The sequence below is a fragment of the Osmerus mordax genome, chromosome 4, assembly GCF_038355195.1.
Source record: "Osmerus mordax isolate fOsmMor3 chromosome 4, fOsmMor3.pri, whole genome shotgun sequence".
NCBI lineage: Eukaryota > Metazoa > Chordata > Actinopteri > Osmeriformes > Osmeridae > Osmerus > Osmerus mordax.
In genome coordinates, this window is record NC_090053.1 from 11,355,022 (window position 1) to 11,379,837 (window position 24,816).

The window sequence follows — 24,816 nt, forward strand, 5'->3', positions numbered from 1 at the left end:
CTGTATAGACACCGAACACTGACACTGCCTCCGTTGTTTTCCACAGGGGTGGTGGTCACCTACCACAGGGCTCCAACCTCTCTATCAACACCAGCCACAACATCAACATTAAGTCAGAGCCTATCTCTCCTCCACGAGAGCGTGTCCCCCCCTCCGGTTTCCCCCAGCAGCAGCAGCAGCAGCAGCAGGTGCCCAGCCGCCAGGACCTGGGCCGCTCGCCTGTCGACAGCCTCAGCTCCTCATGCTCCTCCTACGACGGAAGTGATCGCGAGGACCACCGGGCAGACTTCCACTCTCCTCTGGGGCTGGGCAGACCCCCGGCCAGCACAGAGGACAGGGAGAGTCCCTCAGTCAAGCGCATGCGCATGGACGCCTGGGTGACATAGAGAGCCCCGGTCCAGCCCCCTGTCACCAGCCAGCCAGACACAGGGGGAGGGGGGGCAGGAGGGGGAAGGGGTAGGGAGGCTCCCTCAAGCTATTAATATCAGATTATTATTATTTAACTGCATATCATTTTTTAAGAAGGAAGATGGCAACTGAAATAAATAAAAAGATTTGTTCAGGACATATATCTAAAATAAACACGTCACGTATGAAGAAAAGAAAAACTCATAGGCAGTTTTGCTGAATTATATACACCATCAGAGGATATTAGGTACTTGGTGCAAATCAGATTAGGTTTACAGGAGTCATTTATTAAGCAGTGAAGATTATTGTAGACACTGGTTGAGTCCACCACTTACTAGTAGTTGCTGTTTTTTGCTATTGTGGTTGCGAGTCACAAAAAGTCTGAGACAGTTATTTGCAGCTGAGGGCCCCTACTTGTTTATTGTTCAAGCTCACATTTCAAAAACTGCAACAGTAAACATAACTTGTTTAATGTCTCTTTTTTAACTTATTGAATACATTTATCTGACTTTTTTTTTAAGATATCAAGCTCAGTGATCTTAACTTCTCTTTTATGTAGAAGAGTGTTTCTCTGGTGGGCAACAAGAGCAGCTATCAGATGTGGAAACTAAATCATTGTGTTAGCAGTACAAAAACAGATGGCAAAAGAATATACTGCAATAACAATATTCATTTTAATTTGATTCAATAAATGTGCAATTAAGGTAACAGTAAATTGTCCTGGTGACATAACAGCAAGAAATACTTACACTGCTCCAAGCCATTAGTAATGGAAGCCAAATCTCTATTTCCTTCCGTTGTGATGAAGATATTGTTTAGTATACATTTTCTCCAAATGTTTTTGTTTTTATTGTAGTTGCTTTTTAATTGTGCAGATTTTTTGGCAAACATACTTAAAGACATGCAAGCCAGACCTTGAATCGATATCTAAAAAGCCATGAGCACTTGCTGTAAAAATTAAGAATTTGAGCCAAACGTTTTTGTTATGTAAATAGCAACTTTAATATATATATATATATCACCTTGGTGTGAGTAAGTATGCATTGTACTATCGCCAGAATCAAGGAAAAAGTCTATTTTTGTGGTTTACTGCCAAATTTACAAGGCAAGGTCCTTAATGAGTTGAGTATTCAATGGTTTAACATGAACTATTTTGATTATTCAGTATGTTCTTCAAAATGTTTGCCGTTATCAAGTGGTTTTTATTTCCAGAAGGTTGTTTTGGGTCGTTTTCCCTTTAATAGTAGTGACTGTCTGTCCTTACTAAATTGTAACATCAGTGCTGTACGGTTAAAATTACAATGTTTAAAAAATATATATATTTTGTGACGCATAATCGCAAGGCTTAAGAAAATAAGGTTTCTTCCTACACATTATTTACCTACAGCTGCTGAATACACTGCCAATATCTAGACCCAAGGTCTCAGCACCTCAGAATTTCAGCATCCCAGAATTAGCCTTTGTGAATGTGCATAGTTCAAATTAAAGAAAACATATTTCACAACCCATTTCATCATACCGTTAACATCCACATTAAATTAATTTGATAGAAGTGAACTATCACTTTTCTGAGAAACCTGATCACCCTTGTTCATAAATTTAGTCATTGTAAATATCATAGCCTAATGTAAAACTTAAGTCATAATTATGTAAAAAAAAAAACAGTTTTGTTCATTGGCTCAGTAAAATATAACCATAATATGTTTGTGGCAAAGGACTAGTTGGGGTTGGAAATGCTAAACCTTCGGCAGTTATCGGCTGTGTGCCTCACTGGAAAAGAACCACAGCACGTCCTGTTGCACTGTTACAGTAGACAGTTTTCTTTGTGATGAGACTTCTACATGCACAGTCATTTGTTGTCTGTTACAGGGGCCCCTAGCTTGCATTCTGTTCTATCCTACAGTGGCAAGAACATAAGTAAATCAAGTAATTCTGCAGTTAAATCATACAGTACCTGAAACAATGCAAATGATTTGACTTCATCTCACTGCTGGATTGCATAAAATATTTTTGCTGTACAGGAGGAGTATCACTCTACATTTGTTATAGAATATCTTGTGTACTGTAGCCCTTAGACATGCTCTCCACACCTCTCCATTGAATTCATAGCAGTTGGCGATAAGCCGGTAATGATCTATGCAGCACCCAACTCATACTTTGCCTAGATGCGGTCATTACATAATGTCACACCCAGACTTCATCCTTGATGTAACTAAACTCCTGTTGGATAAGAATGGATATTTTCAGATACATGTGCTCAGGGTGTGAACCAATGAGGTCTTGACTGTTACCTCTTGTCCAATAGTGACACTGCCTGAATGGAGCTTGAAACCGAGGTTTACCTCAAATTTGGTCACAATCTACAACAGATCATTTCTCCTAAGTTTGACCTTTAATTAAACAGAACCTTTATCCAAATGTTCTGTATAAAAAGAAAAATATAACTAATACACTATAACCCATTAGAATCCCATGATTTTACAGCAATAATACCATTATAACAGAATAGCATCTATTTTGATAGCATCAGCACAAAGTACAGAACCTGCACACTTTAGCACTCGATAGGATATCAGGGACTTTTCTAGTTTCTCTCTATATGCACAGTTAGCCTTATCCCAAAGAACTGCTGACATGATAGATCATTTAAAAAAGTTTCTTAGGCATTACCTAACACTTCCTCTTCTTGAGGCAGTCATTGCATGCTATCAATAATGAGCAGTCTTACATACCCAAATTTGAGTCATACAAGAAATGCATAATTTATTTAGAGAGATACTCCTTCTCCATGTACTGTCCAAAAATGTGCAACTGTTGAATGTGAAAGAACAAGGATTCAAGTATACCACAGAACTTTGTCGAAAACTTTCTTCACTTTGCTGTGCAAGAGTACACTGCTTTGCTTTATGGCTTTTATAAACAGAACTATGTATTTGGTAATTGTTTGTAGTTAATAGTTCACTCATAGAAGCTGTTTTCGGTTTGAATGCTCAAACCGTTTGGCGGCACAAGCTGGACTTTGTTGCCATGAATGAAACAAACTGTTTCAAAATTGAGAGAATTTTAAATTAATCTGGATTTTATTGCCCTTGAATGTGTTGTTTTATCTTCATTATACAATAAATATTCTAGTGAACTTTTTATTGAATGACTAAGATAATATGCTAGATATTGTTGTACACATTTGTATTCTACATTCACTAAAGTAAAATTTGGCTTTCACTGTGTAATTTAGGTTATTTCGCTTATTCTGTATAAATTGAAAAACTCTCATAGATAATGTCCACATGTGAAGTCCCAAACAAAAGACTGACAGCTTCATTAAACACCTCAATGTATGCTCAATAATTTACTCTATGTGCCTTACTATCAGAGTAATTTCTACTTTTAAATCTTTGTTTTGTCCACATTCAGAGTAAAAACACTCACATCACCATAAAGTTTGTCATTGGCATGAAACAGGCTTATTTACAATATAGTAAAGATTCACCCCTTTTGTTTCTGAATTTTCTTCAGTGACTTACCAGTAGGTGGCATAAGAAACAGCTAAGTGACACTTAACTAGCTTGGTTGAAGAATGAGATACATTTGTCCCCGGTTTAGTTCTCTACAGGTGCTCTCAAGCGCGTTCATCAGGGTCATCATGTGTGGGGCTCCTCTTCTGTACATCATTCTCTCCAGGATCCATACACCAACAATGACCAACAATTAACTGGCTATCACAGAGTTACTTTGACAGCTTCATGCCATATGTAACAACATCTTCAGCTAGCTGTAACTGCATCTCCTCCAGTTTCCTATTGAGAACACATAACAAGTTCCTTGGCAACCGTTCTCTAAGAGAGCAGTTGTGCGACCTTTGAGAAATTAATCATTTTTGTAAACGGAAGAAAATGTGTGTACAAAAAGGTTTTTATTACCGATGACCATGCAAGATCGACCACAATCACTCTGCCAAAGCCACTGAATCAGTAATTTTTTTCATAGTCCTCCTTCTGTACTCTAGCGTCACCTACAGTACAATGGATGAATACCAGGCCTTCATAAGGTAAGGTTGCGCAATCATAAGGCATGCTTTAAGAATGTGTTACTTTCTCTCATGACTGATTAGTACGTGCTTTGGCAACTTCCATACTACACTTTATCAGCAAGTGCTCCACCAAAACCTGTTACTTGGTCTCTGCGTTCTGCACCAGCTGTGCATGGTGCTGGACGAGCTCCAGGAATCATGTAGAAGAACCAGGCGGGCTTTTGCACTGTTTGAGGATGAGGGTACAGGCCACCTGCCACAGGGGCTTGCCCTTTTCGGGTTCTCACTTCTCCCTTTTAACTGGTTGCCAAGTTGGGCTTCTTTCATGTGGGTCTGAGCTCCTTAAGACGGGTGCAAATATTGAACAAAGCTCGGTCCAAACTCAAACGCATCTGTTGTCACATAGTCACCACTGTTCTGCACAGGCCAGCAGTATGTGGGAACGTCTTTGGGCCTGTTGCTTTGTTTATTCCGAGCAAACATGAATGCTCACTTTTGATGAGCTTAGGCTAAACCATGTTGCACTGTAAATAAATAGAGATGAATGAATGGAGTAGAGCCGGGTAAGGCTCCATACTGACAATTGACGCAGTGACTGAATGCCAAGTCTGAAGATATGAGATCGGATAACTGAACCACGCAGCCTGCATTCTTCAAGTTTATGTCTCAGAATCTACAATGTGAATTGTGGGATTGCTACCAAAGCCTGTGATTATGATGCAAATAATAATTGGAATGCTAATGAAAGCACATTATACTTGGCAACAATATAAGTAAATGTTGGTCTTGAGGCAAATACGTATCTAATAAACAAAGTATGCATCTTCACATTGTTTATGTCACGTTGTGATAATAATGTATTATACGAATCATTTCCTTATTTGTCAAGCTAGATTTCTTCCTGAGATTGTATCCACTACATTATATCTGCCAACAAATGGCCATCTAAACCACTATTTATTCTATACTATTGAACAATACAATTTTAATTGGTTTCATGCATTGTACTTTTACAACGCCTTTCTATGGGCCCAGTGTGGATACTGAGTAAGGTCTATGTTATGTTAAAGACTCCACCACTTGGCAGTGTTATGTTGTTAGCTATGACTCACAATGTTGCTGTATCTCACCTGGTGTGACTGGTGTGGCCTGTTTGTCTCAGTTGAGGCTCCACCAGTAGACAAACCCATCTCGAGACACTTCCTTAGTTTTTACCATACCAGTGTGTGACTGTTTTCGCCTTACCAGATGAGTTCTTGCAATCACTAAGGAGTCGCACTTTGGGGAATACTTCATCTAATGAAGGTGCTCAGCTGTGTTACACCTTAGACAGGTAAGAGTTGTTATCTTTCACACTCTTATGTGCAAATGATTTCGGAAAATTAGAGAGTGAAGAGGGAAGACAGAGGTAATTCATATTTATTTTTGTATCGATATGAGAACATTGTTTGAACATGCATGCGTGCCATTCAGAGGCACATTATATGCTGGTACTCCTGTAGCTTCTTAAATATATCTTATAACCTATTCAATATATAGTATAAAACACAGTTTGATAATTAAAAAAACACCTATAGGACATTATCTAACAAGTCTGACATTCCTGTCGAGGGAATTATTTAATGTGTGGTTCTACTCTAACAGCCTGGTATATTGCTGTAACAGAGACACATCTTTACTGATACACTTGGCTAAATAAGGCACTGAACTGTATTTTCCTCCTGATCTCATCATTCCAGTTTTTACAGCATTAAATTATAAAACCGGAAACTTTCAGAAATCTTAATATGGATTCCAAGAAAAAAATGAAATGGGAGAACTTCCGTGCCAAGGCTAAGGCCCCCTTTGCCAACATCAAGATCAAAAAGGGGGCTGGTAAGAAAGTCCAAGGTAAACCGTTGGCCCACAGACGTAGTATATCAGTGCCTGACCTCAGGTTGACACCCAGCGAGTCCTCTTCCTTAGCTACTGACCTCCTGAGCACCACCTCTAATGCCATCTTCTTTGACTCAAGTCAAAGTGATACCAGCTCTATCTCCAGTGGCCCATTGTTCACAGACAGACTAACGGTACCTGATTCAGCCACTCCAGTCAGACAAACTATTTCAGATTCTGCTTTTGTGGATGGTGGAACGGGAAATTATAGAGGAAGTGGCCCTGTGGAAGAGGTGACGTTCTTTGAGGACGAAGAGGAAGAATTGAGCATGCCTGAGGAAAGTGTGGACCAACCTGTGGATGGGATCTCCAGAGAACCTCTGACTAGACTGGCTTCCAGAGACTTACCAGTGCCCGCACCCAGGATCATAACAGCAGCTAGAGGAGAGACGTCTTCTCCTGAAACGCAACAAAGTCCCTTAGTTGAGACCAGGAGGTCTCGATCCATAGAAAGGTTTCCCTCCTCTGTGGACAGATCTGACCTTCCTGTGGACCATGGTGCTGCATCAAGAGAAAAAGCAAACCCTTCTGGGGAACAAGTTAGCTTCCTTCTGGATAAGCAGGTGTATTCAGGGGTACGTGGGAGACTGTTTTCAGAAGGCTACACTCCTCCAACAAGCAGAGCAAAACTGAAAATCGCTCCAGATAGATGGTCCCTGCAAGTAGCCACACAGGGCACCCCTGTGGAGAGTGCAGATGGGGAGTCTGCTTGTGGCAGCCCGATAGATGAGCACTCCAACGCGCCCTGGGCTACTGACCCCGAGGACCTGGACATGAGAGAGTCTCTCTCCTCTGACATGACAATGTTCTCCATGGAGCCCCAGGACGACATGGAGGAGGTGAGACGCTCACTCACACACTCCTCTACTTCACACACCACTCCTACTGCACACAGGGTCATTTTTCAACATGACATAAGCAAGGTTTTAAGGCCAAATGTTTTACTGAACTCAATAAATGACAAAGCTACAATATGCAGTCTTCCTCATGTTAGAATTGAACCATTTGAGCCTGAGTATTTTAACACCTTCTTTAATGTATTCCGCTATTTGAATGGTACTGTAGGACTTGTTTCCAAAATACAGTAGGACAAATACTGTACTTGCACAATGGTCACATTTGCATTTGCAGGACTTCTTTTCATACTCAAATATTGTGGTCTGATAAAAAAAAGAACAAAGTCTTACTGTGATACTAGCTGTGCCCGGTTCTCTAAGATTAGTCACAGCACATTATCTAAGAGTGATAATTGTATTGTTGTTGATATTTTTCACCCTAACATGTAGGCCCCCCCAAAAACAATCTATGGTCCCCCTCAACTCCGTGGTTGGTTGTAGCAGGCTCATTATTAGGTTTCTGGGTAGAACTGAAACCCAAACATCTACATCCTCCTTCCTTCCGACCTCAGCTAGATCTCTGACATGTTACCGAGTCCAGTTTAAACCTGCATTACCGGTTGCCAACACAACACGTTAAGGTTGACCGAAACAGACTGAATAAAACTGATCTAATCAAATCTTTTTCACGTCACAGTTAGCAGAATGTGAACACTCGACATGACAACAGGATATTTTTTGACAGTCTTTCTGCTAATGTCTTATGTAAGGATATGTGAGAGTCAGGGTCTCTCATCCAGTTTGTTTCCAACTTTCCTTTGTGATAAAGTGCAATGAGCAGAGCGACCAGTATGAGCAGCCCATGCAGGACCAAGCAGCCGACAGTGTGAGTTCTGGACTTGTATCACACTTTGTCACCTGATCGAGGACAACATGATGGCATAGAGATAATCTGCTTGTTCTGTTTGTTCTCAGGATACAGCAGGGGGGTCTGTGCCCGCTGCTTTTCAGAGGTATCTCCTCACCATCAACCTGAAGGAAGGTAGAAACCTGTTTATCCGGGATCGCTCTGGTAAGTGCACTGACAGTGCTTTACCTGCTGTTAGTCAATGTTCAACTCAGTGACAATGTTGTGCTTCCACAATGTAACTGGAAGTGTTACCCAACCATTGAAAACCAAAACCCCCAAAATGTTCACTATGGAAATTCTGAAGTGAAAATCCCACTGCAATCAATACCAAATCACACCCCACCTACTCACAATGAATGCCCTGTTTGTGTTAAAAAGATCCTGCTAGGTGAAACTCAAGCATTTCTGTGAGTGTTAGCATGCATCACTATTTTGGAAGTCGACCAATTTAGCAAACAGTTACAATTTGCATTAAGCAACTACAAAAAAAAGTAATACATAGCTTAGTTTTTTTCCCTATGTAATCATAGGTTATGCTAATACTCATTGACACGTTGGGATGTGTTTAATAATGGCTTCAGTTCAAACGTGAAACTGAGGTTCTGAATAGAGTACAGACAGACACAGTGGCAAGGCATGTGGTCAGACCAGACTGTCATTACTCCTCCCTTGTGGAAGACACAGAAAACGCCACCAAATACCTACAGCTGTGACTCAGCTGTAGGTAACTACAACTAAGTTGTAGTTTCACAACACATTTTCATGTACTACTACATCAAAATGTAATATTTACATCTAGACAATGTGAAAGAAAGACAGTATGGCATGCCAAAATACAAAGACAGAAGTGTAAGTAGAGAACTTTAAAAAATAGATCATTTTCTCATTGTAAAGTCACCCTGGGAAAGACACCTTGGTGAAACTTTGATGTTATCTTATACCCACATGAGATATAAGGTATATAAATACCTGGCAAATATGTCGACAGTCACTTAAAGCAGTCTGACTGTCCTCTCGGTTGGGCTGTCATGCTCAGTGGTCTTCATCTCTGGTCCCCAGGGCAGGGGAGGTTCTAGACCATTTCAACAGGGGGGCCAAGCTGGGGCCAGTAGTACTGTTAGAGGGGCCAGTTACATTAAACATTATTGTTGTTATATAGTTTTCTTCACTGCATTTCAGTCATCAACAGGCAAAAGACAATGTTTTTGATTATTCAGACTCTACATTTTGGGGGGCCACCAGGGGGTCGAGCCTTTTGGCACAGGGACACTACCCCTTGGGCAAACAAGGCAGGGGAGCAAAGAGTCAATGATAGGTTTCCTGTTGTATGAGGAGGCCATCCAGACCTAAAAGTGTGTATTTAGTTAAGTGCTACCTATAAACAACTCATAGAGTTAGCCATCAGTAGCTACCGAGCTAGTCTGGCTTTCAGCAGCTAACATTAGCTAGCTGCAGTAGCACTAGCTACCAACATGACTAATGGGTACAGTACAGCCAGCTGATTGATAGCGGCTAACTGACAAGGTTATTCAGCTAAATGTTATTTGATTAGAAACAGTAAAATATACAATAACAGAAAGCACATTAGGCTATGTCTGTTTACTGGACTAGAAGAACTTGCAACAAGTCTGAAAGGGCACTGCACATTTAGCTACTGTAGCACTAGGCTAACTGTTATTGGATTAGAAACATACAAAAAGGGTAAATGTACAAAAGAAAGCACATTTTGTCTAACTAGAAACACTAGCAACAAGTCACAATCTGAATTCAGAAATATACCACAGGCACTATGCTAATAAGCCAATTTTGGGGAAAACAGTGACCTCAATTGGCATCAGGAGGAATCACCACATGACAGCTGCATCATGTATGGATTAAATCACTGACTAGTTCATAGTAACATAGGATGATGGTTGGTTTCGAAATTCTTATTAATGTACAAGATACTGAGCAATTTTATTATCATGACAGTTTTTAGAACTCACTTAAAATAATATTTGTTAGGTGCAATTGTTCACTCTTGGAATAAGGATGGCTCCAGTTGTTACGCCTCAGTCTCTCACACCTCAGTCCTGCACCGGCTGCCTTCTGTTTCCTGTTAGTTGAGACCTTACTTTCCCTGACAAGATGGCACCTCGATGATGCAATCCCTATACGCCCCCTGTCTCTCCACTGTTTGCCCAACAATCCTCACCATGCCAAAGACCCACCACCACCATACACTGTCATGACATATTCTGAGAGGCCCCATGCCGCCATCCCCCCACTCCTCTCTTTTTGTTCCCCCCTCTCTTTTTTGTTATTGTTCATTTCCATCGTCACCATTCTCAGTCATGCCAGAGCTTTTCTCCTTGCTGGCTTGCCACATTCTCCTCCTGTCAAGTTGCCTGGAGGTTTCCCTGGCTGTCACAGCCTGGCAGGGCAGGGCGGAGCTGCTGTGGGTCCTGCCTGCCCGAGCGAGATGTTCATTTGGAGTGGGGAGCTGACAGGCCTGACAGCCCATCCCCACAGGGCCTTTGTCATGTGATTCAAGACTCCCTGCAGACTCTCTCAAGCACCCCTTTATTCCCCCCATACAAACCAAGGCATGGGACTGGCGTTTCATTTTTCGGCCAATCTGCATGCCATAGCGCAGACAAAGGCATCCCGTCCCCCCTCATACTGCTCGCAGGCAGACTTTCCTAACAGGCTTGGGAGATTAACACCGGTTGCTCCTGGTTTCTGGACTTTATTTGCTGGTTGCCTCCTGCTGGCGAGAGGTTTTTTACTCTTTCACAATTAAACAGCTACATCCCTCTGATTTCTCAAATAAATGTGGGGCACACCTCCTCCCTGCGTATGTCCGTCTCTCACAATGCAGCTCTTTGATATCCCCTTGGGGGGAGGGGAACTGTGTGTGTGTGTTCTGGACAGGGGCATTCACATTTGATAATTATTTTGATGTATTTATTGAATTTAATATATAGGACAGAATAGGCCTAATCCATGATTTCCTTTTTATAATTCAATGTTGTTACAATGGTATTTAGAAATGGCATACAGTTGATCACATGGATATCCTTCCTTTTTGTTCTTTCCTGTAGGTGCAAGTGATCCTTACGTCAAATTTAAAATTGGAGGGAAGATGTTCTACAAAAGCAAAGTGGTGCGCAAAAACCGGGATCCCAGATGGAACGAGTCGTTCTCTTATGCTCTGCGTGACCGGGATCACAGTGTGGATGTCCGAGTGGGTATCAGCTTGTTTTCACACACAGTGTTACCTCATTACCATGTGTATGAATGATAATCATGAGTCAATAGCTAAATATTCAATAGCAGGGCCAGCACACACCTTACATAGTCCATAGTCAATGACAGCAGTGCTGAATAAACCGTTAAATTTAAAATAAAGATCTAACAATGTTTCTGGATTTGATACAGGTATATGACCGAAACCTGACCTCTGATGTCTTCATGGGGTCTAGCACTCTTGTCTTAACTAACCTAGAATTAGACAAGTAAGTTTACAAGTATCACAAATCACTAAAGAATATAATCATATCCACACTCCTCAAAGACTCCTCACCATTCTTGTTCTGCATGCTCTGTGTGTGTGTTTGTGTGTGTGTATGCAGGACTTGTGAGATGGAATTGTGTCTAGACAACCCCAAATGTAAGGTGGATACGGGGGTCATTGTACTAGAGACCTGTCTGACCCTGAGAGACGCCACTATTAAACGGAATCCGGTAAGGCCACTTTTCACTCAAGTCTTTTACTTATTTATTTGTATAATAAAAAAATAAAAAAACTGTCCAATGTTACCAACGTTTCATTGATTGTTTACTCTTCTTTATCTCACAGAGATGGCTGCCAAAACGAAGGAGAAGCTTCAGGGTAGGAGTTTAATATCTTAGTGCTTCATGAGATACAGTATGATTGTCACTAAACCTATGTTAGAATGTATTATCACAAAAACGCCCTTTTACGTTTAGAAAATATGGATGGGAGTTTTGTCGATATCTAGCACCAGGGGGCAGTAGATCACTATGTTTTGGAGGAATATCGGAACAAAGACTGGTGTCATCCCAGCATTTGGGCTCGTAAGCATCTGTGATTTGGTTGAACATTTATTTTCAAAGTATCTTAATGGATTATCTAAGTCTAGTGCCGATAGCAAATTATATTGACTTAAAGTATAACCAGCCGAGTCAGTGATCTAAGCAAATTCAAACAATCAAATATCTAGTATAGCAAAGAACAGTAAGAGAGAAAAAAAGCAACGATCCACTGTGCCTTTTTATCGGTAATTAGATGTAGTCTGGGTTCACAGTCTGTGTTGTTGTGTTTAGGAATCACACTGTAATCATGGCTGTAGCTGTACTGTGGGAGGATATTCACACCTATTCAGCTGGTACATCTGCCTCTGCTTATATTCCTGACAAAGCTGTAGTCAATCTCAATATCACATGAAAAAATAAAATAAAGCCACTTTCATATGTGCTGCTCGGAGGATGGTGAAATGGACACTCACACAACAAACATTTTGCCAGTGTTCTTCTTAAATTACTGTGCTAATTTTGCATGTAACAAAGTCAATTTCACGTTTGAATTTCTATTATATATATATTTTAAAAAAACACCAACATCTGAAATCATTTCCCAGCCTTAAAGGCCTTGTTATATACAATAGTTCTCTACTGCTGTTTGTACAACACCACCCACACACTGAACATCTTTTACGCTTTCACCAGTGCCCGTCGAGGAGAGAGAATGGCGTGTGCCCCAGTAAAACCGCTGTGTGATAGTGTTTGCGTCAGAAGGGGGCCATGTGAAAGAGTTCGTGGTGTGTGTGTGTGTGTGGGGGGGGGGGGGGGGGGGGGGGGGGGCTCTGCTGTTGGAGGCACATTGCCAGTGTTGGATGCCTAAGATCGGTGAGGCTGATAATTCCCAGGCATAGTGGGCAATAACCCAGATGTTAGCATGTAATTTCACAGCTGTGGACGGACTGGGCTGAGGTACCAGCCAAATGGACCTGGTTCTGGGCTCATCCTGCTCCTCCCCATGCTGTCCTACCATATGGAAGCAATCGCACAACCCTTTTAGGACCAGGAATAGACTCTCTTTAGGGGCCACTTACATTTAAGTGGAATTGTTTTATTGGCCGCTGAGATAGAAATGTGTCCAAGATAAACACTTGGGATGACTTGGCTGGTCCCTGTGTTCTATCGCTCTGTCCTCCTCTCCCCCTGTCTCTCCTCCTCCGAGAGGGGAGCAGAGGAGAGGGGGTTATTTATAGGGCTGGGCTCTGGTATTCCATGTTAATTCAGGTCCCTGAGACAGGCTTTGATCCCCTCTGGATTGGGTGGCGGTGCAGGCTGTGACCCCATAGCCAAGGGGAGGGGCCGGGCTGTCAGGGGAGTCGTCGTCGGGGCTGTTTGAAGCAGCGCCGGGGCAGCGGAGGGAGCCATCCAATCAAAGGAGGCCGGAGCAGATTAAGGCCCTGCTCTTTAATTACAGTCAGGCCTACCCAACCTTGTTTGTTTTTACAGCCCTCGCCGATCAGAGACTAGGCTCGGGGGAACGCTAACACATGGACATGTATCAAGGCTGCTCTCTCTCTCGCTCTCTCTCTCTCTCCCTCTCTCTTCTCTCTCTCTCTCTCTCTCTCTCTCTCTCTCTCTCTCTCTCTCTCTCTCTCTCTCTCTCTCTCTCTCTATCGCTATCTCTCTCTCCCCATCTCTCCCTGTTTCTCTTCCTCTCCTTCTGTGACACACGGCAGGGGTAGTGGGCCCTTTGTTTGGGCTGTCCTTGATGCCTCAGTGTTCACATTTCCTGGACTTGTTGTTCTACCTCCATGTGTCTTATTTTCCAGCATTTTCCAGAAGGCTGAATTCATCCTTGTGCTCTAGCTGTGGTGTGGAGCAGTTAAACCCGACATGTTCACTGCTGTTTGTGTTTGGCTGTCTATACTGTGCAAAACATACATACAGTATGTACATACAACTACACATTTAGTCGTGATTTGCTGATGAGAAGGCTGTGTGGTTTGCATCATTACTCACTGCGGCCTGCTGTCTGTGCTGCAGTATGCCAAGTGTCCTGCCTCCCCTGTCTCTGTCTCCCAGCCGGTGATGAGTGGGACTGTCACAGCCAGGGACATCTGGCTGCCTGCTGACATCCCCCCCTTCTCTCTCTCTCTCTCTCTCTCTCTCTCTCTCTCTCTCTCTCTCTCTCTCTCTCTCTCTCTCTCTCTCTCTCTCTCTCTCTCTCTCTCTCTCTCTCTCTCTCTTTCTCTCTCTCTCTTTAGGAGCCTCAGCAGTGTGGCTCGCCCGTCAGCAGAGATGGGCTAATGTGCTCAAACAGAGACGCTCTGTAGCAACCAAGCCCCAGTCCTGCTTTCATGTATGGCTGGTGTGATGGTGCCAGGGTTGAGGCGGGGAGGTTGAACAGAGCAGGGCTCTAAGGATTCCCTCATGCAAACGTGAGCGTGTGTGTGTTCCAGGGAGGCCAGCAGAACCTGAACCAGATCCGGGAGCAGCGCACAACGGAGGCCCAAGCCAAGAGTCAGCTGTGGAGTGGGTTGTTTGGCATCAGCCTGGTGGAGGGCCAGGAAATGCCACAGAATGGCTATGGAGATATCTATGTCCGCTTCAGACTGGGGGAGCAGAAGTACAAGAGCAAGGTCAGGGTTATAAGAGCAAGTAGCACCATTAGTTTTTGTTGTCACGCTTCAATACTCTACATCTCTCTCTCTCTCTCTCCAATTTCTCTTCAGTTAGGCTGAATCCCAATACTCCCCCTTACCCCTTCCCCTTACCCCTAGCCCTTACTTTTGCACGTTCACGTGAGAGCTAGTGGTGTCTCAATACTCTTTTTGAGCTAGGGGTAGGGCTAAGACGAAGGGGTATACACCCCTTAAAACCAAGTAAGATCGGGAGCTTACTTGAAACCTAAGGCTATGTGAATACTGCGCTACCTGCAACAATGGCGGCCAGATCATCCAGAGAGTCCGATAAATGTAATATTTTCGGCTTAATTAATTGATAAAAAAAATTATGACTGTCTTGTTTTGTGCTATACACAGTCCTGTACATATATATTTGGAACCATTTTCCTAATTGAAACGTTTCTAGAAATTGCTAGTTTGCTACGCTAATGTTACAGTGCTGATTTGCACAACAGTCCCGCATTTCTCTGACTAGCATGTTTATAGTTTTAAGTAAACTCCATTAGCAGCGAATTTCGTTTGATATCAGTGCATAACACTACATGCTTTGGAGATATAGATACGTGCTAGATGACGTACCCGTAAACAAGTGGCGTCCCATTTCTTAGGGATATGTAGCCCTTACCCCTCAGTTTCGAGGGCCAAGGGCTAGGGGTAAACTAAGGGCTAGGGGTAAGGGATAGGGGTATGGGGTAGTATTAGGATTCGGCCTTACTCTCTATAGACTGTATGTTCTCCCCTTGTTTTTCCACTACCCCCTTCTTTCTCTCTTCTCATTACCCCTCCCTGTCTCTTTTCCCAGTCTTCCTGTGCCTCTCTCCCTTTCTTCCTCTCTTTACTCTCAGCAGGTGTTTGTCAGTGGCTCACCTCCACCTCGGCTCATTGGGCCGTTGCAGAAGCAGCTCATTATACTGGGCATAATGTACTGCAACTCCACTCCCCTCGTTTCCCCTCCCTTCTCCTACCCTCCCCTCCCCTGCCATCCCCTCTCATCTCCTCTCCACTCTCCCTGGACTTCCGGTGCGGGGCTTCACTTTATTTGCATACCCAGCATGCCCTGCTCATCTACCTCTACAACTTGCCTCCCCCTGATGATTTCAGTGTGCTTCTTGTGTTTTCGTGTCCTTTCTTTGTAAACCTGTCCGCTTTCGTTTTGGCGTGTTTGTTTGTTGAACAAAGCTGGTTCTAATTGGAAGCTGTCAGTGTTTACAATCCCAGAGTGGCAGCTAGAGGTGCGCACACAAAGACTCTCACACACACACACACACACACACACACACACACACACACACACACACACACACACACACGTGCACACACACACGCATCACACACACAAAAAAACGTCCTCCCTTTTGCCCCCATCCCCATCCTGGTCGGACTAAAGGAAGACTTAATCCACCTGTCATGTAGTCTCTGCTTACTCTGACACTGCATTAAACCTGACATCACATCACCGTCTAGAGTGTGTGTGTGCATAGGAGAGAGCGAGAGTGTGTGTGTGTATGTAAGAAAGAGAGAGTGTGTGTGTGTGTGTTTGTGTGTGTGTGTGTGTGTGTGTGTATGTGTGTATGTATGTGTGTGTTTGTGAGTGTGTAAGGCAGAGAGCGTGTCAGAGTTGTGTATGTGTAGGCTGGGTGTCACCCTGCCCCCCACCTCTAGTATGCTAAAATCTGGACAGATGTGTGACTTACTGTTGCATTACTAGTCACATGATAAGGGTCAATATGTGGTCTGATTGGTTGTTCTACATATGATAGTTGGGTGTAAAGGGATTTGTGAAGCATGTTCTGTAGATTCTTGATCTCCTGAGGTTCTCCTCTGGCTTCTCTTACTCCTTTTCCTTTCTCAACTCTTAATCTTTCTCTCTCCGATTTACAATAATCATGGTAGAGTAGGCAATATTTAAAACCTAACCTAACTTGTTTGCCTTGTAAAAAAGACAATTAATTTAAGATTGAATTAATTTGCAATGTTAACAAATATAAATTTCATTTAATTTGCTCTGATTGAACCCATAGACTCAAATAACTGCAATTCCAGCATTTTTGTTAAATATTAATACAGTGTCCAGTTTACCCCTCTTCCTTTAATACTAGGTATAGTTTAGGTTGTTTCATAAAACCACCCACATGTGTGTGTGTGTGTGTGTGTACAAGTGTGTTTGTGTGTGAATGTGCAACTACATTGACATATCACCCACAACTGGATCCCTCCCTACCCCAGAACCTGTGCATCCAGGCCAACCCCCAGTGGAGGGAGCAGTTTGACTTCAACAATTACGATGACGTCCTGGAGCCCCTGCAGGTGGAGGTGTATGCCAAGAGAGGAAGGAAGTGTGAGGAATGCTGGGGGATGTAAGTTTGGAGATGAACCAGGTATTGGATCATGTCTGACCATGTCTCATCCCTGCAGGCCTTTATGACCGTGATGTGTGTGTGTGTGCAGGTTTGATATAGACTTGACCAGACTGTCTGTGGATGAGAAGCAGCTCTACACACACATGCTGGACCCAGGGAGGGGCAGCCTGGTGCTGCTGGTGACCTTGAGCCCCAGCTGGGGGGTGTCTGTGTCCAACATCAACGCCTGCCCCCTGGACCAACCAGACAACAGGGACATCGTCCTGGACAAATATGTTAGTGCCCCCCCCCCCCCCCCCCCAACCACACACACACTACTCTCTGGTTCTGACAACATTCAGCTAGATCTGGGTAGAAAACCGAAGCGTCGCCTTGATTCATTCCAGAAGAGTTGATGTCCGTTATTTTCACGTTCCCCTGCAGAGCTTGAAGAACACGCACAAGAGCATGAGGGAGGTGGGCTTCCTTCAGGTCCAAGTTCTGAAGGCTACAGATGTCCTGTCTGCAGACCTCAATGGTACAAGACATGTCTTTTATTTCAATCATTTCCTGACTCCCACATATTGTTCTGTACTGCAATGTACAGTAACCAATCGTTTTCCTCTGCAGGTAAAAGCGATCCATTCTGTGTTGTTGAACTTGGGAACAGCAGACTACAAACTCAAACCATTTACAAGACGCTCAACCCAGAGTGGAACCAAGTCCTTGCATTGTAGAGAAGTCATCTTTCATGTTGATATAGTCACCATACTGTACAGTACATACATGCATTTACTTTAATCTTGTTTTAGCCCTATAAAGGACATCCATGAGGTGCTGGAGCTGACCGTCTTTGATGAAAACACCGACAAATCTACAAACTTCTTGGGCAAAGTGGCCATTCCTTTGCTTTTTGTAAGTTGAGATCCTACCGTTAGCAGGTAGCTATTGTTAGTTAGCCACTTTACTGAGACCATACGATACTGTCAGTGAGGCTTTGTTCATGTGCTCTCCATCATCTCAGGTTCCAAATGGACAGCAGGTCTCCTACCAGTTGAAGAAGGAGGACCTGGGAAGACCCTCAAAAGGAACCATCACACTGGTGATGGAGGTTATCTACAACCCAGTAAGATTCCAGATTCTCTGAGCGATGCCAACCCTAAGCAAATCTCATATTTAGCCACCTTCTTGTTTGTCTCTTTACAATCTGATATCATCCCCATCTGCAGATCAGAGCAGGCGTAAAAACCTTCAAACCAAAGGAGACCAAATTCCTGGAAGATAGCCCTAAATTTTCCAAAAAGGTTAGTCTATCCTAAGCATAACTTAGAGAATATGTGCACATTCCCTGTGCTCTGCACATAACATATATCATATGTAATGCTTTCATCACAGTCCGTTCATTAATATGTGTTAACATATTGTGTTCAGAGGCAGAAAAAGCAATACATTTGTGCTCACATCATGCTAATAAAGCTAGCACAGGAAGGCAGTCTATAGCCGTGGCTCTGATCGGTCAAAGTCTAATTCGCTTAATTGGCTCAAGACATGAAACCACACTGAGGCAAATGAGGTCTTGTAAACCTGAATAAACCTGATTACAAAGTCATAAACGTTATGTTGTGTATCAACTAATGCTAACTGGCATTTTGCTCTTTACCATTTCCCTTTAGGTCCTTGCCCAGAATATATATCGGGTTCGCAAAATCAGCACAGCGGTCCTGTACACGTTACAGTACATTAAAAGCTGTTTTCAGTGGGAGAGCACGCAACGGAGTATAATAGCCTTTCTGGTAAGTCATTGCCTCATGTTAATGAACTAGCTGATATCAGCCTTGGGCAGTGCCACTGATGTCCTATTTTACTGCAGAGCAATTCGAGCCAACTTTTCCTAGTGGTTTTAATCTGAATTAGTGGCAGATCCGTTGTGTAGATCAAGTGTGCATCTCTCCTTTTCCTCTTTGGCTCATGTACCTTGTTCTCTTGTCTATTGTGAAATGGAGGGGCAGGTCAGGCCAGGTCGTGTTGGATGTGCACTATCCTTGAATCCAAACCCAGCTTGGCTTTCTTCTGGGTTTTTTCTTCTTTCTGTCTGGGGAGCGTGTTTGAAGGGCTTGGGTCTGGGTGTGTGGACATCAGACCAGCCAGACAAGCCTCCCCACCATGGGGATAGTTTGACGAAGATCACAGTCTCAGGTTCTCTGTGTGGAAGAGAGCCTCCCCGATTTTGAACCTTGTTTAAACGTCTCTAGTCTGTTTAGCTATTTTAATGAGGCTATGCGATCTGAGGCCCTAAGCTTCAATAATCTTTCCATCAACCCCGATGAAGCCCCTCTCCTTAGAGCGCATGTAATGTCATGATTAAGAGCGTACGGTTGGCACGAAGCCCTTTGCAGCGTGGTGTTCGGGTGAGGGAACGGTCACAGACACTCTTCTTACACTTCCGTTTTTCTTTTTTCTTTTGTCTCGGGGCGACGTGCATTTCATACCTGGTGTACTCTGAGATCCCCTCTCACTGATCCGGAGGTGCTCATCCCCTCAGGCTACGGCTGCCCTCCGTGTATGAACCTGTGGTTCAGGTGTGCACTCACAGATGCACACACAAAGAGACGGACACACAGACAGAGAGCATGAGAGAGTGAGAAAGAGACGAGAGACACACGGACGGACATCGGACGGACAGAAAGACCTGGAGTGAGAGAAGAAAGGAGTGAAAGGGAGAGAGGGGGTGTAGTGTTTGCCAGGCGACTTACACAGTTTTAGTTTCTACAGGAAGGCAGGCAGACAGAGAGACAAACAAAGAGGCAGACAGAGAGAGAGCGGATAGTCTACACACAGAGAGATGGACAAAATGGTACTGTTGAGACAGACAGGGAGGGAGGGAGAGCGAAGTGCATACCAGAAGTTAGGCAGGTAGGTACACAGGTAGACAGGCAGACAGGCAGGTAAACGGGCGGACAGGTAGACAGGCAGACAGAAAGGTAGGTAAGCAGGTAGACAGACTGACAGACAGGTAGGTAGGTAGACAGGAAGGCAGGTAGACAGACAGGCAGGCAGGTAAGGATGTGGAGAGGAGAGCAGGAGGGCTGTCTGCTGACAGGTGACAGGTCAGCAGGATGGGGCCATCTCCTGGCCCCCACCTATAATTAGATCCTCCGCAGGCGATGGGAGTGTGTGGTGGCACACTCTAATCTTTCATTTCCACTGCCACTCCACCTGCTGCTCCAGAGCAGCTCACAAATAGAGTTCCTGGAGGAAGGAATGGAACTTACTCTCTGACAGTTTTTTTTGGTACATTATTTCGTACATAGCTAAACTAGGATTTGTTCATGCTTGATAATATCAGTAATGTGTTGTATGAGCAAACTGCAGTGCAATGTCTTTTATGCCCAAACTCCAGTGAATCACCCCACTCAACACATCAACAGAGAGAGAGTGAGAGAGAGAAAACAAGAAAAATAGATAGCATTAAACCTGGAATAGTTAGACCAGAGACAATCCCAGCTGAATATTACCTAGGAATGACCTGTAATGGCCTGTAGAGCTAGAAGTCTCAACCAAGGCCAGAGCCATGACAGTCAGGAGCCCCAGGAGTTGTTAGGAGAGGGCAGCGGAGGGGCCTTGACAGTCATTACCAGCCCAGCGCCATGCCTCCAAACACGCACACACACACGCACGCACACACACACACTCTCTTTCCCCATCTCAGGGGTCAGCCCCAGCAGAGCCACACACAGCCACTTCTTCCAACAACTAATCATCCGCAATTAACTTAGTGTTTGGAGCCGCCTGCACCCACATGCCAGTGTGTGCCTTAATGAAAGAACCTCCCTCTCCTATATTTATATCTTTAGGCTCTGGTAATAAGGTAACTTATTCAGACACTGACAGATGGCCTCTGCTTGCCTCTCAGATGTGTATAATTAGACTAGTAGTATCTGCTCTTTTCTACAGAGAGCTACAGCACATTGCATCTCAGTCCACACTGGTAGGGAGGAACTGCTGCAGGGGTGCTGGGTCCAGTTTTAATATACATACAAAAAGACATTATTTATTTAGGAGAGAAAATGTTCCTACCATTTTACACCATACAAAGTACATAGACTCTAATGCATTACCACTGATGTGGTCTCAGCTTGGACTGTGGGATTTGACTGTAGTGCCTTACCAGGAATCCCCCGCCATTAAACTGGCCCACAGGAAAATGCTATGCTTTGACCCCCATCCCTATACCACCCCCTCCCTCACAGCATACATTTGCTTTTTCTCATTGTATGTACAATACTGTAGATGTTAGGATCCTCGCGTCGGCAGGATAAAGTTAATGGCTAGAGTGTGAGTGAAGTTTATTCATACTTTGTATGAGAGATCATTGGTCTGGCCAGCGTTAACAGGGGAGATATCTGGCAGCGCAGCACAGTTGAGCAGAAACTTCTCAGCGGCCTCTCGAACACAGACGTTTTCCCTCGTGAGTGACAATCAGAGAACTATGTATCCTGAGACACTTAAATTGGGCATGCTGTGTTTAGAAAGCCAGATTGATGGCTCATCAGGTATTCTGCCGCTACCAGGGAGTTTGACTGTGTAAAGAGGAAGCCTGAGAAGACAGCAAACTTCTCCAGCTCTGTCATTGTTCCCAGGTGTTGGAGGTTACCGGTTGCTGATTGCGTAATCGCCTTTGCAAGAACAGTCTAAAGTTTTAGCAGTTGCTGTCAATTCCTCACCCATGGGCGTCAGTTTTAAAATAGCAGTATTCTAATTAGGTAATGTTACAAGAATCTTTCTCACGCATTTAAGCAAACTTCTGGCAAAGCCGCATGAACGTCTCCATCATTGTGCGGAAATACAAACAAGGAAATGTGATTTTTTTCTCTCTGGTTTGTTTATGCTACAGTAATGAGCCTAGGATCTGCGTTTTTCTAAAGTTAGCCAATGGCCTGTTCCTTTTTCGGAGAGAGAGAATGTGACAGCTAACATCTTCATAAAATAACAGCCTTTTAGATGTGCTTTTCACTAAGACTGAGCTAGATGAATGTGCTATACATCAGTAAAGACTGCAGAGGGGTCACCCAGAGTTCCTTCCTTGCATACAAGCCCAGGGCCTGTAGATGGAGCTAAAGCACTGCTGAACATTAGAAAGAGGCCAAGATCATTAACTGTACTTCTCACAACAGGAATCCTTCTTGGGGGAAAAACTCAGTAAAATCCTTCATTCTACTTACTGGACCAAAATAACACAATTTTCTACCAAATGTTAAATTACCAAATATTGGCCAGCCAAATTAATCAGTTTTAGAAGTTTAAAGTTGAGAACAATTTAAATTTCGATGGAATTGATGAAAGTAAAAATTTTTAAAGAAATGAAAGAAAAAAGAAGGATAATTTACACTTGAAAGCTGATTTGGAGCTTTGCTGTCATTAGAGTGCTTTAAGTATTTAAGTAGAATTAATATTTTAACATATGAGGTAGCTCATCTATCAAACTAAAAAGAAACCTGTGCACCTTCTGGGAGTATTTGAACCATTTTCTTTTTGACACTGCCAGGTAGCAACCGGTTTAGACATCATTTGACAGCCTGTGAAATGCTGATTGCCTCACATCACAGACTGTAAAGATGGCATTTGATGAATGTTTGATGCGGTGCAGCTGTAAACACAGTTGGCAGCTGCAAAGGGTGCTTTTTTGGGCTGATAGAATCCTGGTCTCCCCAGATGAGAGCAGGACAGGGTCAGAACCAGCTCCAGAGGTCCCTCGAGAGCACCTGTGAGGTGCCGCCACGGACGGGGCTATTAACCAGAATACCAGCACGGCCAGGATCAAAGCCATAATCAGCACCGTCATAATTATTCTTGTTAACACCGTCCCTGAAAATGACATGTTTGGACCTGTGTAGGTTTACTGCAATGCAGCCTCGCCCTTGCAAGTGTCAGGAAGAGTGAGAAGTCTGTACGTGCATCTGAAAAGTTCTGTTCTAGTTTCTTCTCTGCATCTGTTTTCTCTCTTGTCAGAAAAAGAAAAAAGTTGGAGGATTGTATGTGGCTTGTGTGGCCTTGGAGGAGTGGGTTACAGAAGTCCCTTGGGGAATACACTCTTCAACTCCATGGCTGTGGGAGTTCTCACGGAGTCTGCAGTGGGAATGTACTTTAGCAGGGAGAGAGATAGCGAAGTAGAAAAAGACAGAGCCCTTGATGGTATGTGTGAGTGTTTTGAAAATATTCTGGGATCAATTAATTATTAAACAATAGGACATCAGTATCTGCAAACAATTCCACAATGTCTTCAGATATGCCACAGTCGGTACTGCTACAGTACTGTGTAGGCAGAGAATGACAGCGTGTCAGTTGACAGCATTGGGGGCTATCCGGATGCACTGTAACCTTGAGACACATCCTGCTTTCATAAGAATTAATAAGACTTTCTCTGGCTACATCTAATCATCTAGAGAATCAGCTGCGAAAACATACATTGTAGCTAAACAATTTCATATTGAGAAAATATATTTATTTTCCATTTCTTTTCATTATTTTTTTTTTTATTTGATTCCTTTGTTCTTTTTACTAGATCAAGTAGAATAATAATGATTGTGTCCGTGGCCAGCAGGGAAGGTTGAGATGAGTAACAACTGCCCAGCACCAGAGAGTGTACTGCAGCGCTGCTTTGTCTGTGTCTGCGTATCGCCTTCATCCTGTGCTTATTTCCAGCCCAGATGAAGTGTGCTCCGTGTTTAACCCTGTTGTGTGTGCGGTATCATAATGACTGCCTCTAACACACGCGCCACCTTCCCAGTCACAGAGGACAGGTCTCCCCAGGCAGCGGAGCGTGCGACCCGGCCGCCCCTGTGTGTGGCTGTACCAGGGCAGGCCTCGGCCCCGGCCCTGCCGCGCTAACGTGTCTGTGAGCCGTGCTGACAGGGAGAGCGAGTCCACACCATGCCACTCCCTCCCCACCTCCTCAGGGGAAAAGGCTCGCATAGCGGATCTGTCACCCAGGAGGTCGCTCAGTGTTAACGCTCCCGACACGGATTAAACACTCATGGCCAGTGCTAGAGCGCAGGGTCGGAGTAGCCACCACTGACAGGCTCCACAGGGCCCCCCCCCCCCTGACCGCTCGGCCCCGGCCCCCTGCTCCAGCCCCCTGCTCCAGCCCCCTGCTCCAGCCCCCTGCTCCAGCCCTGGCATGTGTCAGACAGGCAGGGAAACATAGGCCAGAGCTGGCCTGTGAGCAAATGCTAATGCTGTGACTCGCACAACCACCTTTCCACAACCCTGATAAAGAACCACTATCAGTGTTGTACCGTGTTGAATATGCGACCATTACTAACCTCAGCATTTCCTTCCATATATCTTCAGTAGGAAACATTCTATTTAGACATTTTATTTATTTATACATATTTTATTTGTATAAATAAATATTTCAGTTAATAACTTTTATATTGTGTAAATTAATTTGCCAAAATATCATAGATTATTTTGAGTTATTTTATTACATTACAAATGCATATAAATAAAACCTAAATATTTGCCACCATATATTTTTGAGTCATAAATAGATATAGAACTTATATATATGAGGCTCTAACCAATCAATGCAGAGTGTGAAAAGTAATGGTTTATTGTTTGTAGAACCAGAGCTGCTACAGCAGATACAGGC

General features: G+C 43.7%; 2 protein-coding genes across 8 annotated transcripts in view; both read left to right on the forward strand.

Moving 5' to 3' along the window:
* Positions 1 to 3,549, forward strand: part of mef2aa (myocyte enhancer factor 2aa) — a 66,641-nt gene extending 63,092 nt beyond the window's left edge. For all 7 annotated transcript variants that reach the window (XM_067233886.1, XM_067233888.1, XM_067233890.1 and 4 more), the window contains one exon: positions 47 to 3,549. In XM_067233886.1, coding sequence (XP_067089987.1) covers positions 47 to 386 — 340 coding nt within the window. In that variant the 3' untranslated portion in view covers positions 387 to 3,549. The remainder of the gene's footprint in view (positions 1 to 46) is intronic.
* A 2,117-nt stretch (positions 3,550 to 5,666) lies between these two features.
* Positions 5,667 to 24,816, forward strand: part of mctp2a (multiple C2 domains, transmembrane 2a) — a 33,988-nt gene continuing 14,838 nt past the window's right edge. The window contains exons 1-17 of the mRNA XM_067234631.1: positions 5,667 to 5,771; positions 6,178 to 7,212; positions 8,039 to 8,095; positions 8,185 to 8,281; positions 11,203 to 11,345; positions 11,540 to 11,616; positions 11,734 to 11,845; positions 11,961 to 11,993; positions 14,602 to 14,781; positions 17,053 to 17,183; positions 17,275 to 17,461; positions 17,610 to 17,703; positions 17,796 to 17,898; positions 17,978 to 18,080; positions 18,190 to 18,291; positions 18,395 to 18,469; positions 18,839 to 18,958. Of these exons, the coding sequence (XP_067090732.1) occupies positions 6,226 to 7,212; positions 8,039 to 8,095; positions 8,185 to 8,281; positions 11,203 to 11,345; positions 11,540 to 11,616; positions 11,734 to 11,845; positions 11,961 to 11,993; positions 14,602 to 14,781; positions 17,053 to 17,183; positions 17,275 to 17,461; positions 17,610 to 17,703; positions 17,796 to 17,898; positions 17,978 to 18,080; positions 18,190 to 18,291; positions 18,395 to 18,469; positions 18,839 to 18,958 (2,601 nt within the window). The 5' untranslated portion in view covers positions 5,667 to 5,771; positions 6,178 to 6,225. The remainder of the gene's footprint in view (positions 5,772 to 6,177; positions 7,213 to 8,038; positions 8,096 to 8,184; positions 8,282 to 11,202; positions 11,346 to 11,539; positions 11,617 to 11,733; positions 11,846 to 11,960; positions 11,994 to 14,601; positions 14,782 to 17,052; positions 17,184 to 17,274; positions 17,462 to 17,609; positions 17,704 to 17,795; positions 17,899 to 17,977; positions 18,081 to 18,189; positions 18,292 to 18,394; positions 18,470 to 18,838; positions 18,959 to 24,816) is intronic.